Raw genomic sequence first — 16,557 nt, 5'->3', positions numbered from 1 at the left:
CCAACAGCAGTAATGTGGTCTAGGTGAGGATTCAAGGCTTTGACTACCATAGATACCGTTGCAAAGGCAGGAATTATACCTTATTTATCAGTGTATCGTTTCAGTTGCCTTGCACACTCCCAGGGTACACGGTAGGCAGTAAGTAAATATTCGTGTGTGTTGAATAGTTTTAAATGAAGTTAGATAGATTTCCCTGCAAATGAGGGCTTCACCTACATGAACATGAGGGCCCAGGGAAACATTATCTTGAAGAAACAACGGAACCTGGCTGCTTTCTGTTTGAGGATGAAGATAACAGTTGGTGCTTAATGCACCACCTATATCTGAAAAGATTTTTTAATACTGAATTCGTGAATGCAGGTAATAAGCATGAAGCGCAGTTCAGTTTCCACCGGTGGTGCTGGCCGCCTCTCTATGCAGGATTTAAGGTCTCAGGATTTCAATAAACAAAGCCTCCATACCCCTCAAACGTAAGTACCTCACACCTTACTGTCTTGGACAAAGAAATCTGTAAAGACGGTTAATACAAAAATGTACTATGAGTGATGTTCTGATGAATCTTGTTTGTTCACGGTGGTACCCAATTTGGGGTCAGTGAAGGCTAAAAACTGGCATGTTATTACGTGTGTTTTATCTAATTTGTTCCTTAAATTTCCAAAGCTACACCCTTTGCCAGGCAACCTCTAAAAAAGACTGAATTCCCTGCCAGCACTCTTTTCCTTATTTTCCTCCGTTATTCTAGACCTGCTTATGTGACTGGGCTCATTGCTACAACTTTGAATTTACTAAAGTATATCCAACCAGCAAAATTCTTAACCAGAGTTATTCAATGATAAGCTGGTTTAGAATAACCTACAGAACCACTTCTTCAAACTGTTTTCTCATTATTCACTGGAAAAAGGGGTGTATAGTTTACTATCATAAACTAGTTTTTCTCTGTGAGTTTCTTCTAATTAAGAGAAGACTATTTGTGAGCCACTGTAGAGCTATATCAATCCTTCCCTAATACCAAGGTACAAGGTACTTGCTAACTGTACTTAGGCTACTTATGTTTATGTAGTATAAGCCCCTGCTGCTTTTAGAAATTTGAAATATTTATATCTTTTCCTTCTGAATCAGATAAATTTGTTGTACTATTACACATTACATACACTGAAAGATTAAATTTATGCCTCAAATTGTATTGGAAGCCAGAAGGCTGCTATTGTCAGTGTTTTGATTCTGTTGTTTAAATAATATGTGTTTTTAAGTGTAGCTGCAATCTGACAGAGTAGGCCTTAAAAGAAAAATGTTAAATGTAGCTATCATCCTCTGACTGGAGATACTTACTTTTAAGTCTTTTTCCTGTTACCCATAAATGTACATACTTTAAGATAATTGAAATCAGAATGTAGATATGTTTTGGTTTTTTTTTTTTTCTGCTTTCTTCTTAACACTTTAGTATTCCTGCTTAATACATGTTGTTAGGTTAGCCTATCCCATTTATAACAGCTATGATTGCTACTAAAAATTTTCATGATTCTGAGTTATTTTTATAGGTAATGGGGAAAAGGTTTTAGTTCCAATGTATTTCTAAAAACTTCTTAAACTAAAATTTTTTGTATTTATTTTTTAAAGTTTTTGTTTGTTTGTTTGTTTGTTTTTCCATTTTGTTAAAGCAAAGAGAAACCAGGCTTTGGAAAGTTGAGTATAAACAAACCCACATCTGAAAGAAAAGTCTCTGTATTTGGTAAAAGGTAATGGTGTTTTTTTATTAGTTCTAATGAAGGTGTTCTCAAAAAATTAGATGGCATGGTCCCTTACAAGAGAAAGTTATAAGCTAGCTTTCTTCTGTTTTAAATAGTTATATGGTTATATCTGCTTTAGATAGAGCTAAGAAATATATCAGCACTTCAGACCACTGTTTCATATTATAAGTGAATAGTTGATTGAAAATCCTGTATCTAGCTTTCAAATAGTATGGAATCATAGCATTTTAAAATTAAAAGGAACCATCATCTAGTTCGACATTTTAGTCCCCAACTTTTTTTATACTCTTAAATATTAAGGCTCTTTAGAGATGAAACGTTTGTTACCTTATGAAAAGTTTTTGCCTTGAAATCAAATTAAGGTATTTCTGGTAGTCATTCCAGTTGATGAACAATCGTAAGGCTTTTTTTTTTTTTTTTTTTAATTTTAAGAGAGAGGGAGAAAGTGTGCACCCACCGGCAGGAGGAGGAGCAGAGAGAAAGGGAGAGAGAGAGATCCCAAGCAAGCTTATGCTGTTAGTGCAGAGCCTGAGGCACAACTCAAACTGACCAACCATGAGATCATGACCTGAGCTGAAATTAAGACGCTTAATGGACTTAGCTACCCAGGTGCCCCTTAAGGCATTTTTGTAATGTAACTTTTCTCTTGGTGGTGAACTTAAGAGATAATGATGATAATTATTATAAAATTTAACATTTACTGAACATTTTTATAAGCCAGATGTTTTTTAAATGCTTTATCTATGTTAACTCTTTTAATCCTCAGAAGCACCCTATGAATAGATATTGTCATTGTATCCATTTTATAGATGAGGAACTTGAAGCACAGAGAGCTTATTTACTCAAGGTCATAGAACTAGCAACAGAGACAGAATTTGAAACCACAGACTCTGGTTCTAGACACTATGTTCTTGAGCTATAAATTGAATGATACAGTATTTTGATTGGTTGAGGAATTCTCTTAAAATTTAAAAAAATACCTAAGGGTGCTGTTTTGTGTAGAATACGAGCTATGTCTGGGGCACCTGGGTGGCTCAGTCTGTTAAGCATCCAACTCTTGATCTCATCTCAGGTCTTGATCTCAGGGTCATGAGTTCAAGCCCTGTATTGGGCTTCACACTGGGCATGGAACCTACTTAAAAAAAAAGAAAAAAAGAAAAAGAGCCAAGTCTATACACATATTCCTTTTATGGTAAAAAAAAAAAAAAAAAAATTAAAGATTAAGTAATAGCAGTATGTAGAAAAGTGGTTTTCAAATTAGCAAATTGTCAGGAGAAAAATAGGTAATTAATCCAGGCCCAAGCTAAAGAACTTTTAGAGCCTTGGCAGGAGAGAACTTGCAAGCAACAAGCAAACTTGCAGGGAGAAATAAAGCTCTGATGAACGGAGTTCAGGTGTTACAGCAGTGTTCATCGCAACTTAGTTTTGTGGCATTTGTTCAATAAGGAAAATTATTATTCTCAGGATACTTAATAAACTACAGTTGTTAGCTAAATTGGGCCCCAAAGTTAGGCAAAAGGAACCATTATAAAGATATAAACAAAGTTTTGTTTGGGGTGGGAAAGGGCTTAAAATGGAGCATATACATTGTATCCATTAATAACTAAAAAGTAGAACCCTGTATATTTATGGTAAATAAAAATCAGATAAATAATATTGCATGACACAAAATATTCATGAAAAAAAAGCATGCACAACCTATTTTAACATCTCAAAAGCAATTTTCCCACAAGAAATGATGGCAAATGAAGGGGTTGAGAGTGAAGAAGCGATGATGAAAAGCTAAAGAGGATGGTGAAAGGATTTAGATTATTGAATAGACTTGGAGAATGGTTGATACAGAAGATCTAGTAGACTCAAAGTTTAGATGATAGTATAAGTGTTAATAACGCAAAGCACCACAAGTGCATTTTTCTTTCCACCTCACTTTGTACTTCTCATTGTTTGCTCTTTTTCTTTGCTTTGAATAAGAGAAAAGAATTGCACTTTAATGTTTGATGCTATTAAAATATAAAATCACCTTGAAATAATTTACACTTGACCACAGAAGGAAATAGTGTTGACTATTTATGTTTCCAGAACAAGTGGACATGGATCCCGGAATAGTCAATTTGGTATATTTTCCAGTTCTGAAAAAATCAAGGACCCAAGGCCACTTAATGACAAAGCATTCATTCAGCAGTGTATTCGACAACTCTGTGAGGTATTTAATGTTCTCTTAAGTATTTTCCACTAGTTTTTCTATTATCAAATGTTTGATGTTTCATAAAAATTATTGTAGTTTCTTACAGAAAATGGATATGCGTATAGCGTATCCATGAAATCTCTACAAGCTCCTTCTGTTAAAGACTTCCTAAAGATCTTCACTTTTCTTTATGGTTTCCTGTGCCCATCATATGAACTTCCTGACACAAAGTTTGAAGAAGAGGTTCCAAGAATCTTTAAAGATCTTGGGTTTGTATGTTATATTTCTTATTAGCCTAAAGAGATTGTTGGAACACAGAGAAGAATCAAACTCAATTGATTTGTCAAGATTTTGAGTCAGAGAAATCATATCTTTTAAGTTGGTCACTGTGGGCAGCATATGTTAGGATAAATTTAAAAGGAGAGAAAAACCACTGTTTGGAGGTTATTCCTGGACTATTGAAGATGATAGATCATAAGGCCTTCCAACTACTGATGTGAAAAATAAATAGGATGGGCTGGATTCGACAGATTCTATAGAAGCAAAAAAGACAGGATTGTAGCTCTGGAGAAAGTGGGATGGGATGAAGTCAAGAAGGGCTGTGTAGAATAAACACAAAGAGGATGGATTTGAGGATGAGGAGTACACTCATTGGAATACATAGAATTTGAGGGAACAAACAATCTTTTACAAGTCCAATATACTGGTTGTAAATCAAGCTCTGCAGCTTTAGGGATATAGGTACAAAGTAATCTGCAGAGAAGAAACCAAAAAATACACAAAATCATTTGAGAATAAGATAACCAAGGACAGAATCTTGATAAATATGTTACTTCTAAACAAGTCAAGACTGTTGATATATATGTGGAATTTTTCTAATGTAACTTCTTACTTAATTTAGCCCTTATTTTCACAAAATGAACATTGTTAGCTTATTTTTTTTCCCAATTTTTCATAGGTATCCTTTTGCATTATCCAAAAGCTCCATGTATACAGTGGGGGCCCCTCATACATGGCCGCACATTGTGGCAGCTTTGGTTTGGCTAATAGACTGCATCAAGGTATTTGATTTTTCATTTTAAAATGTATATGTAGAAAAGATTTTTTTTTCCCCTCAAGGTAGTGTTATTTCTCTTTCAGTCTTTCTTTTGCTAGTTATGTCACAGTCTGCATCAGTTTTAATTTTTCAAAGCACATTTGATTTTAAGTTCTTCAAACTGTTAATAAATTGCTTCCAGAGGTGAGAGGAAGGAAGTAACACATTGGCAAGAAGATCATTTTCACAAGGTTTTAAAGCTTTTTAAAAAAAGTTAGTAGGAAATTATTTCCTCCATTATATACATAATTTGCTTTTCTCTTTTTTTAATTGAAATCCATATTCATTGCAAAAAATTTTGGAAAATACAGAAAAGCATACACAGAAAGTAATGTACCCATAATCCCCACAACTCAGAGACAACAATTTAAAAATTTTGTTCGACTGTAGTTTTAAAGATGGATTTTTGCTGCACAATTTAATGTGTTTTTTTTTTTAACTTTGGATATATACTGACAAATTCCCCTTCAGAAAACTTGCACCAGTTAAAAGCTCCTCAACAATGTGTGAGCATATGCATTTTCCCACTCTGTACACATCATTATTTTAAAATCTTTACCATTTGAGAGGTGAAAGAAAAAAAGCTTGTTTAATATATATATTATTAAAGCAATTATGTTTTTGTATGGTTTGTCATTGATATTTTGTGTGTGTGCTTTTTTGGCCTATTTTATATTTCATTTTTTTGCTTCTGCTATTAATTTGAACCTTTATATATTAAACGCTTTATATGTTAGCTTATCAATATTTTTAATGAACACATGACAAGCAAAAACATCATCTTTTCGTATTTGCAATTTTTGTTTTCAACTTGAACATTTTTCACATTTATTACAACTGCCTGTGTTTTGCCATTTTTCTATTTTCTTACTGATTTGTAGGAGCACCATTTTGTACATCAAAAACAATCAAATTGGGGAAATTAACTCTTATGGATATGGTGCAATTATTTTTTTCCTTTTTTTTCTTTTGATTTATTTACTGTATTTTGACTGTTGAGAAATGTAAAATTTTATCTAGTCTAATTCAGTCTCTTCTTTTATAGTTTCTGAGTTTCCTGTCCTTCTTAGTGCTTGGAATCCATAAAACTAATACTGTCCCCCTGGCATTCTCTTGGCTATTGGCAATCCCTTAACAAAATACAGGCAGGCACTACATGGATGGATTTTGACCCGGAAGACATCTCAGTACTTGCAGCACCACCATTGTCAAGATAGGAGTAGAAATCCAATACTATAGCCCATTAATACAACTCACATTTTACTGAACTTTATATATAACATTTGTGCATTCAGTTTGTCTCTTCTCAGTGATATCCATGGGCAGTGGATAGCTACCTCTCTGTTCCCACCACCAAATCCTTGTATTGTCAGAAGAACACTTTACCCTTGTTTGACTAAGCAGCTTATATCATTCTTATGTGATTGGGAGATAGCATTTCCACAGTGATGCAGGAGCTCATGGAGTACCTGTATTGGCTTCTGTTGGAAAGAGACCCCTCGAGATGCCTCCAAGTGTGTTATATAGGTTGAAATCCCCTCCTTCCTATCTTGGTTTGCTTGAGGTGGTAGAATTGAACACTATAACAATGTTAGAATCAATGAGAGATCATAGGCCTCTTGTTCTAATCTTTCCCAGTTAAGAATCCTAGAAATTTAGCCAGACTTAGGATGGCTCCTTTAGTCTCTGATTTGAAAAAAAAAAAAAAAAAAAAAATTCTACTTTTTTCTCTATTGTGTTTTTAATTTCATTGTATTGTAAATATCTTTATAAGATAGCTTGAAATTGAAAGAGTATAATGTCTCCCACATTGTTCTTAGGATTGCTCTGGGTATTTGTGGTCTTCTGTGCTTCTATATAAATTTTAGAATTGTTTCTCTACCCCAATTAAAAAAAAAAAAATGTCATCGGAATTTTGAAAGGGATTGCATTGGTCTATAGATTATAGATGGCTTTGGGTAGTATGGACATTTTAACAATATTAATTTTTCCAGTCCATGAACACAGGATTATCTTTCCATTTATTTGTGTCTTCAATTTCTTTCATCAATGTCCTATAGTTTTCAACATAGAGGTCTTTCACGTTGTTATTTAAATTCAGTCCTAATTATTTCATTGCTCTGATAGTATTGTCAATGGTGTAGTTTTCTTTCTTTTTCAGATAATTTGCCATTAGTATTTGGAACTGCTACTGACTTTTATATTTTAATACTATGTCCTGCAACACTACTGAATTCATTGGTTAGGTCTAACAGTTCTTTATGGAGTCTTTAGGATTTTCTATATATAAAATCATGTCATCTATAAATAGTGATAATTTTACTTATTCCTTTTCAATTCTAATGCGTTTTATTTCTTGTTTTATTTTCTTGGCTAGAACTTCCAGTACTAAGTTGAATAGGCGTGGTTGAGAGTGGGCACCTTTGTCTTGTTTCTGAACTTAGAGGAAAAACTTTCAACCTTTTACCATTGAGTATGATGTTAGCTGTGGGCTTTTCATATATGCCCTTTATTATGTTGAGGTACAATTCTTCTATAACTAATTTGCTGAGTTTTTATCATGAACAGATGTTAAATTTTGTCAAATGCTGCCTCTCCGTTTGCTGAAATTATGATTTTTTTCATTCATTCTATTAATGAGTTATATCACATTTATTGATTCATGCATGCTGAACCATCCTTGCATGCTGCAATAAATCATACTTGATGATGGTGAGATCCTTTTAATGTACTGCCAAATTCGTTAATGTTTTATTGAGAATTTTGCATCTATATTCAGCAGGGATATTGGCCTGTTTTCTTATAGTGTCCTCATCTGTCTTTGGTATCAGGGTTATGCTGACCTTAAAGAATAACTTTGGGATTATTCCCTATCATTCAAAGGATTCTAAGGATTTGCATTAATTCTTTAAATGTTTGGTAAATTTCACCAGTGAATTCATCTGGACTTGGACTTTTCTTCATTGGGAGATTTTAGAGTCCTGATTCAATCTAATAATTGATCTGTTTTCCTGTTCAGATATTCTCCTTCCTGATTCAGTCTTGGTAGGTTGTAAGATTCCAAGAATTTATCTGTCTTCTATGTTGTTAATTTTTTTGCCATACGTTGTTCACAGTAGCCTTTTATGATCCATTGTATTTCTGTGGTACCAGTATTAGTGTCTCCTCTTTTATTTATAATTTTGTTGGTTTAGGTATTCATCTCTTTTTTCTTTGGTTAGTCTAGCTTAAAGGTTTGTTGATTTTGTTTATCTTTTCAAAGAACCAGCTCAGTATTAGTAATCTTTTCTATTGTTTTCTTGTTCTCAATTTTCTTTGTTTCTACTCTATTGATTCTTTTCTCCTAACTTTGAATTTATTTTGCTCTGTTCTTTCTACTTCCTTGAGGTGTATAAAGTTAGGTTCTTTATTTGCGATCTTTCTGTTTTCTTGATATATGCTTATATAGCTGTAAACTTCCCTCTAAAAATTGCTTTTGCTACATCCCATAAGTTTGGTATGCTGTGTTTCCATTTTCATTTGTCTCAGGATACTTTTTCATTTCCCCTTTAATTTCTTCTTTGATAGATTGGTTGTTCAGGAGAGTGACGTTTAACCTCCATGTATTCATGACTTTTCCAGTTTTCCTCTTGTTGTTGATTTCTAGTTTCATATTTAGAGAAGATACTTGGTATGATACTTGATCATACTAAGACTTGTTTTGTAATGTAGCATATTCTCTCCTAGAAAATTTTCCTTGTACTCATGAGAAGAATGTATATTTTGCTATTGTTGGATAGAATGTTCTGTAAGTGTCTGTTGAGTCCCACTTGGTCTGTAGAGTTTTCAAACTGCTATTTATTTATTCTGTCTGGATTATCTCTCCATTGTTAAGAGTGTAGTATTAAAGTCTCCAACTGTTGTGTTGCTGTTATTTCTCCTTTTAGTTCTGATAGAATTTGCTTTATATATTTAGGTGCTCCAATGTTGTTTGCATAAATATTTACAAATGTTTTATCTTTTTTATAATGTTTATTTATTTATTTTGAGAGAGAGAGAGAGGGAGTGCACAAGTTGGGGTGGGGGCAGAGAGGGAGGGAGGGAGAGAATCCCAAGCAGATTCCACACTGTCAGCACAGAGCCTACCAGGGGCCAATGTTTTATCTTCTTAGTGAATTGACCTTTTTGTCATTATATAATGACTTTCACTGTCTCTTCTTGCCATTTTTACTTTAAAGTCTATTTTGTCTGGTATATCTTTTTTCATCCCTTCACTCTCAGTCTGTGTCTTTAAAACTAAATTGAGTCTCTTGTAGGCAGCATATTTTTGAATCTTATTTTTTGTCCATTCAGTCATTCTGTGTATTTTGGTTGGAAAGTTTAATCCATTTACATTTAAAGTAATTATTGACGGAGGGTGCCTGGGTGGCTCACTCAGTTGAGGGTCCAACTTTGGCTCAGGTCATGATCTCATGGTTCGTGAGTTCAAGCCCCACATCAGGCTCTGTGCTGACAGCTCAGAGCCTAAAGCCTGCTTCAGATTCTGTGTCCCCTCTCTCTTTGACCCTCCCCTGCTCACACTATGTCTCTCTCTCTCTCTCTCTGTCTCTCAAAAATATTAAAAATGAAATAAAATAAAATAAACAAATATTAAAGTAATTATTGGTAGGTAAGGACCTATTGCCATTTCTTTAATTGTTTTCTGACTGTTTTGTAGGTCTGTTGTTCTGCTTGGTCTTTATTCTACTATCTTCTTTTGCACTTTGATGATCTTTGGTATCAGCGTGCTTTGACTTTATCATTTTTTATGTATCTACTTTGTGTTGTTTCCTTGTGGTTATCATAAGGCTTACATAAAACATCTTTAAAACTATACCATTCTATTTTAAAGTGATAATTTCAATAACTTCATAAACTTTACACTTTCACTTCTCTTTTTACATTTTAGGTTATCGATGTTACAGTTTACATACTTTTTATATTGTGTTTCCGATAACAGATTATTTTAGTTATGGTTCTTTTTAACACATTTGTTTTTTAGCTATTAAACTAGAGTTGTAAATTAATTACACAGTACCATATTAGAAAACTAGACTTTGTATGTTTATCATTACCAGTGAGTTTTACACTACCTTCATATGTTTTTACAATGTTGATTAGCATTTTGTTGCTTCCACTCGAAGAACTCCCTTTAGCATTTCTTGTAAGGCAGATCTTGTGGTGGTGAACTCCCTTAGCTTTTGTTTTGGAAAGCCTATATCTCTCCTTCATTTCTGACGGACAGTTTTGCCAGATAATGTATTTGGGGTTGACCTTTTTTTTCCTTTCAATATATGTTTCAACATAGCCCAGTTTGGGTTCAACCTATTTGGGGTCTTTTGAACTTCATGGATCTGGATGTCCATTTCTCTTCCCAGGTTTGGAAAGTTTTCACCTCTTATTGCTTTAAATATATTTTTTGATGGGGCATCTGGGTGGCTCAGTTAGTTAAGCATCTGACTTTTGATTTCATCTTTGGTCACGATCTCACAGTTCTTGAGTTCAAGCCCCACATTGGGCTCTCTGCTGACAGTGCAGAACCTGCTTGAGATTCTCTCTCTTTCTCCCTCTGTCTCTCTGCCCCTCTCCCACTCACATTGTCTCCACCTCTCTGAAAATAAAGTTTAAAAAAATGGTTTTTTAATAAAAATAAATATACTTTCTGTCCCTTTCTCTTTCTCTTCTCCTTTTGAGATTCCCATAATGCAGATACTGTATCATTTGATGATGACCCATAAGTCCCATAGTCTTTCTTCACTGTTTTTTCATTCTTTTTCCTTTCTGCTTCTCTTACTGGATAATTTCAAATGTTCTGTCTTCTAGCCCACTGATTCTTCTGCATGGTCAACTCTGATTTTGAAACTCTATTTAATTCTTTAGATAAGTTGTTTTTTTTTTTTTCAGCTATCATTTGTTTAATTTTTTTTATAGTTTTTGTTTCTTTGTTGAATTTTTTGTTTTGTTCTTGAATGTTTTTCTTTATTTATTTTTTTAATGTTTATTTATCCTTGAGACAGAGCACGAGCAGGGTAGGGACAGAGAGAGAGAGAGAGAGGGGGAGACACAGAATCTGAAGCGGGCTCCAAGCTCTGAGCTGTCAGCACAAGGCCTCACGCAGGGCTCAAACTCACGGACTGTGAGATCATGACCTGAGCTGAAGTCGCATGCTGAACCGACTGAGCCACCCAGGCGCCCCACATGTTTTTCTTTAAAAAAAAAAAAAAATGTTTATTTATTTTGAGAGAGAGTGCAGGGGAGGGACAGAAAGAAGGAAAGAGAGAATCCCAATCAGGCTCCATGCTGTCAATGCAGAGCCCAACACAGAGTTCAAACCCATGAACCACAAGATCATGACCCAAGGCAAAACCAAGATTTGGACACTTAACTGACTGAGTCACCCAGGCGCCCCTCTTGTATCATTTTTCTAATTTTGTTTAGTTGGCTCTGTGTTCTTATAGTTTACTAATCCACTTTGAGAGGATTATTCTGAGTTAGTTCATAGATCTCCATTTCTTTAGGGTCAGTTATTGGAGTTTTATTCATTTCCTTTGGTAGTGCTATGTTTACCTTATTTTTCATGATCCTTGATTCCTTGTGATGGTACTTGCACATTTGAGTAAGTGGTCTCTTCTTCCACACTTGAGAGGATCTCTTTGGCAGAGACAGTTCTTTACCAGTCAGCTCAGATTGGGTTTTTAGATGTGTCCTTATAAACGTGGGATTTGTATCAAGGTCTGTTTTTGGGAAAGGTCACTGTCCATGCTCTGAGGATAGGGGAGAGAGGGAAGTGCTGCTGTCTGAGAACAGTTAGAGAGGACTGCTGGCTTGGTTCCCTGTCCAAGTGGAGCTATAGGGTAGGCTCCACAATTTTCTGGTCAGGCTTCCTAGATAGTTGGGACCAGCTACTGTACTCAGCTGTAGGCAGTGCTAAAAATTAGCTTCCCTGCTTTGGTGGGGCAGGAGAATAGCCCCAAAGCCTCCATGGCTTGTTTGGGATCTGAAACCAATGGTATAAGTATGTGCTGAAATCCCTGGACAGAAGAGGCTACCACTGATTTTTGTCTACATACAAGGAAGGCCATGAGCTATGCTGTCTCTTCAAGTGTCACTGTCAGTAGGGCTGTAGGATGGGCTACACAGCCTCACATATCCTCTTATTAGGTTTCCTGGTCAGGTGGGCTGAAGAGTGTAAAAAGCATTGGACAAGACAGCAACTTAGATTCCATGCCTAGGAAGGGGGGGAGGGGGGCATATACATACCCCAGGATTGGAAAGACTCTTGTTTGGGGATCAAACTAGGCAGCACTATGCTCTAAGTTCCCTGGCCTAACAGGCCACCATCCCAGCAGATGGTAGGACAACCAGTCAGATTCTCTACTCCAGTGCCACTGTAATCAGAGTTACAGGGTGAGCTAAATATACTCCTAGGTGCTCTGGTTAGGTTTTCTGGTTAGGTGGGACCAGAGGCTGTATTTGGCTTTGTGGGCTACTGAGATTTCCATGAGCTCTGGTTAGGAGGGTTGGAGGCTGTAGTCATCAGTGGGCAGGGCTGTGGATTAGATTCCCTACCAGAGTAGAAGAAGGAGGCAGAACAGACCCCAAGGCCAGCAGGATTCTTCTTGGGTAGCTAATCAGGCAAACCTTTGGCCAGACTAGGTTTGCTGGCTTGGCTCTGCAAATGAACAAAGCCCCAGCCAAGCTCTCTTCACATGCTCCTGAGCTGGGCAGTTATTATGTAGGTGCTCCAGCTAGGCTTTCAGGTTGGCCAGGGCCAGAAGCTACACTAGCAATGGGTGGGGTCGTGAATAAGTTCCCCTGCCTGAGCAGAGCAGAAGAACAGACCCCAAAGGCTCTTTGTGGTCTTCACTTAAGCCAACCCATGCCCCAAGTTTTCTGTCCAAATGAGGTCACCAGCTTCCTCTGTGCATGATCAGTTCTGCCTTCCAGGCTCTTAATTCTAAGTGTTTCTGAGCCAAACAGCTTTTCAGGTGTCCCAGCTAGGCTTTCTGGTCAGATGGGGCTAGGAGCTACAACCGAGCAGTGATTAACTCCCCTGCCTGGGCAGAGTCGTTTGTCCCTGTATAAGGGTCTTTTTGAACTTTGCAGAGTATCAACAATATTCACGTGGACTTTTGACATGACAACACTTTCTTTATCTACCCCAACGACAAGGTAGAAGATTCTGTTCTTAATCTTGGGCTCTGCTATACGTGTCTTTCAGATTTAGTCAAATCTGATTGTCACTTGAGACCTTGTCAAAGGAAGAAGTAAAGGATGAGTTGATAGAGCTCACCTACATCCATCTTAGATATACAAAAAGTCTTATGAGTGCCTTTGGAATAGGAAAGGTGTAGATACAGCAAGCAGCTCTGGGCTAAGAACAATATTCTCGCTCAGGAATCTGGTGTGTAAGTCCTAGGATAAGAAAAGTTAATGAAATATTTTTAGCAGAAACCACATTCTTTTACATTCCTAATGCATAGTCCTTTTCTTAGAAGCTTAGTGTGCATTATACTAGATACACATTTATATCTTTATATTTTATAGCAAATTCACTTATGTTTTCTAGAGTATTTTTCATGTTTGGAAGGTTATATTTTTAAAACAACTTATAGGGGAACCTGGATGTCTCAGTTGGTTAAGCATCTGACTCTATTTTAGCTCAGGTAATAATCTCAGGGTCGTGGTATCCAGCCCCACAATTGGCTGTGCACTGGGCGTGGAGCCTGCTTAAGATTCTCTCTCTCCCTCTGCCATTTCCCACTCGTTTGCTCTCTCTTTCTCTCTCTCTCAGAAAACAAAAAATATAAAAACACGTGTTCCAAAATGGAATTTCTTTGCCTTAAAAATTTTTAGCCATTTTCTTTTTAGCTTATCAATTATAAATACCTGAATATTTTGCTATAATGTGTTCTCTATTTTTCATTTTCAAGCTTTAACAATTGTGTTTCTAAAGATTTTCTATTATAATCAATCTGAAGTTCAGATTTATACATACCAAAGGAGTCTGTTGTTGATATGTAAGCACCAAACTTGAATTCATAATCTTTCTGGTTCACCTTTGGCAAGTTTTTTTTAGATTCTCAGAGTTGCATTAAAATGTGTGTATATGCTTTCAGTGGATTAATAGCAGCATAAAGATCAGCATATTTTATAGAACTAAATGTGGAATCCATCCTTTTTTAATCCTAATGGATTTAGTTACTAAAATATCAAAAGGATTATATTTTAAGGCTCAATAAAATAACGTCTCAAGAGACTTTCATTCATGCAGTAATTTAAATCCTTCTAAAAATGACACTAAAACAAATTTGTCAAAACATGAAAACTATGTGTTTTTCTCTTAACCTTTATCAACTTAAATATGTTGCTTGTGTACTTATCAGTTACATACTGCCATGAAAGAAAGCTCACCATTATTTGATGATGGACAGCCTTGGGGAGAAGAAACTGAAGATGGAATTATGCATAATAAGGTACCACAAACTTGAGAGTTATCTTGGTATTATTAACTGTGTCACTATTGAAATTAGTCTTTTGTATAAGTTGTCTTTTTGCTTCCTGAAAAACTTCTAAAACTGATTTTTTTTTTTTATGTTAATAGAGGGGTGCCTGAGTGACTCAGTCGGTTAACCATTCAACTTAGGCTTAGGTTATGATCTCATGGTTCATGAGTGTGAGCCCCACATTGGATCTCCACAGAACCCACTTTGGATCCTGTCTCCCTCTCCCTCTCTCTGCCCCTCATTTTCTTATGTGCTCTCTCTCTCTCTCAAAAATAAACAAACATTTATAAATAAATAATAAGCAAACAAATATTAATAGATTTACTCTTGGAATCACATTGTAATTTCTAAAACTAAGTAGGCATAGAAATTTCAAATGTTGGGGCTCTTGGGTGGCTGAGTTAGTAAAGCATCAGACTTCGGCTCAGGTCATGATCTCATGGTTCGTGAGTTCAAGCACTGCATTGGGGCTTCAGCACAGAGCCTGCTTCGGATCCTCTGTCTCCCTCTCTTTGCCTCTTCCTGGCTCATGCTTGAGTGCACACTCACTCTCTTTCTCTCTCTCTCTCTCTCTCTCTCTCTCTCAAAAATAAGTATTAAAAAAAAAAAAAAAGGAAATTGAAATGTTAACTAAGTTAAAAATGCAATGAAATTAGAAGTAAATCATAACATTATTTTATGTATAGATGTAATATTTCTTTATGTTTTAGAATGAAGATATCATTACTGACAACATAAGTCTAATATAATTCTTTGCCAATACAAAGCATAATCTTTGAGTCTTAAAATATTACATTGTAGGTTTTTTGTTTTGTTTTGGCCTTTTTAGTTAACCATATTGCCACTTAGATCTGAGTTATCACTTCAAAAAGGGGTTGAGATAAAAGTAAACAGGTGGCCAAAATTGGTTCCCAAACCATACTTTATTGGAACCGAAACTATGTAACTAACCCCACCCTGTTTCCTAAAATAAGCAAATTTACGTGTGTAAATGGAGCAAATACCAACTCCAAGGAATAGTTTATAATATTGAAATTAAACATTAATGTGCCCTAGTACATGTAAAAGATCACCATGCAGGTCCCTAAGAAGAAAAACTATTTTCTGTTTCTAATTCTAACCTACGCTCTTTGAGCATTTGACTTGAAAGTGGCAAGAACTTCAGTTTCATCTTTTATTTCTACCTGGGAAATAGTTCAAAGAGGTATCTGAGTTTTTTTGTTTTGGGGTTTTTTTAAACACAGAGTAACCCTGCCTTTTACTGGTTCAGCAATGACCCCTGCTGGTGAAACAGTTAGAAAGCCTTTGATCCTACTTGAGAGAATTTTCCTCCCATGTTGCAATATGTGTACTGCACTACATTTAGTTGTACCTCAGTTTTCAAGCCAAATATAATTACAGCATTTATTAAATATTAATTTTTGTATATTTATCCTAAAGGTTAAACCAGTAAAAGGTATTTTCACTCTTTTAGCTATTATTTCAGATGACAATATACAAAGCAGCACTTTGGAAATTATAAAGTGCTATTTTTTAATTAAAGAGGGTTATCAAAATATCTAGTTTCACCAGATTCTTTGCCTCAGCTTTGTAGATCCAGAAACTCAGTTTGTTACTGGCAGAGCATTTGACTGCAGAAATTCAATTTGTTTTTTTAATCTGCAAAATCAAAATTGACCAAGCTTAAAGAAACTGATTCATTGTCACCAAATTCATAAGAGACTGATCTGAAAGAGAATGAAAATGTATTAATTTATCATTAGTGGTATACCTTTCCAGTTAGAAGAATGCTATTCAGGGTATCCTTTCTATATCAACCAAATAATATGAAGGTTGCTTAATTAGAGAATCCACGCAAAGGGAATTGGTTTGTCTTGAGGGATATTTCTTTCATGTAGGCTTTGGAAAATTCTGATCAGCCATCCTCACCTCCTAACAAAGTATGCATCTTCAAAGTGACCAAAGCACCACATAACTACAAACTGTAGTGTTACTTTCTTTTGG

The 16,557-nt window shown here is 35.5% G+C and overlaps 1 protein-coding gene across 2 annotated transcripts in view; it reads left to right on the top strand.

Annotated features, from left to right (window-relative positions):
• The window catches only part of NDC80 (NDC80 kinetochore complex component), a 62,229-nt gene that overhangs the window by 1,261 nt on the left and 44,411 nt on the right, over window positions 1-16,557 (top strand). Inside the window, exons 2-7 of one of the 2 annotated variants that reach the window (XM_042911044.1) lie at window positions 361-470; window positions 1,659-1,736; window positions 3,828-3,951; window positions 4,030-4,202; window positions 4,892-4,994; window positions 14,434-14,523. In XM_042911044.1, the coding sequence (XP_042766978.1) occupies window positions 370-470; window positions 1,659-1,736; window positions 3,828-3,951; window positions 4,030-4,202; window positions 4,892-4,994; window positions 14,434-14,523 (669 nt within the window). In that variant the 5' untranslated portion in view covers window positions 361-369. The remainder of the gene's footprint in view (window positions 1-360; window positions 471-1,658; window positions 1,737-3,827; window positions 3,952-4,029; window positions 4,203-4,891; window positions 4,995-14,433; window positions 14,524-16,557) is intronic. The other variant, XM_042911045.1, reaches the window with a different exon arrangement.

The sequence above is a fragment of the Panthera leo genome, chromosome D3, assembly GCF_018350215.1.
Source record: "Panthera leo isolate Ple1 chromosome D3, P.leo_Ple1_pat1.1, whole genome shotgun sequence".
NCBI classification, from domain to species: domain Eukaryota; kingdom Metazoa; phylum Chordata; class Mammalia; order Carnivora; family Felidae; genus Panthera; species Panthera leo.
The sequence above is the reverse complement of the archived record's forward strand: the minus strand, read 5'-3'. Positions and strand labels throughout refer to the sequence as shown.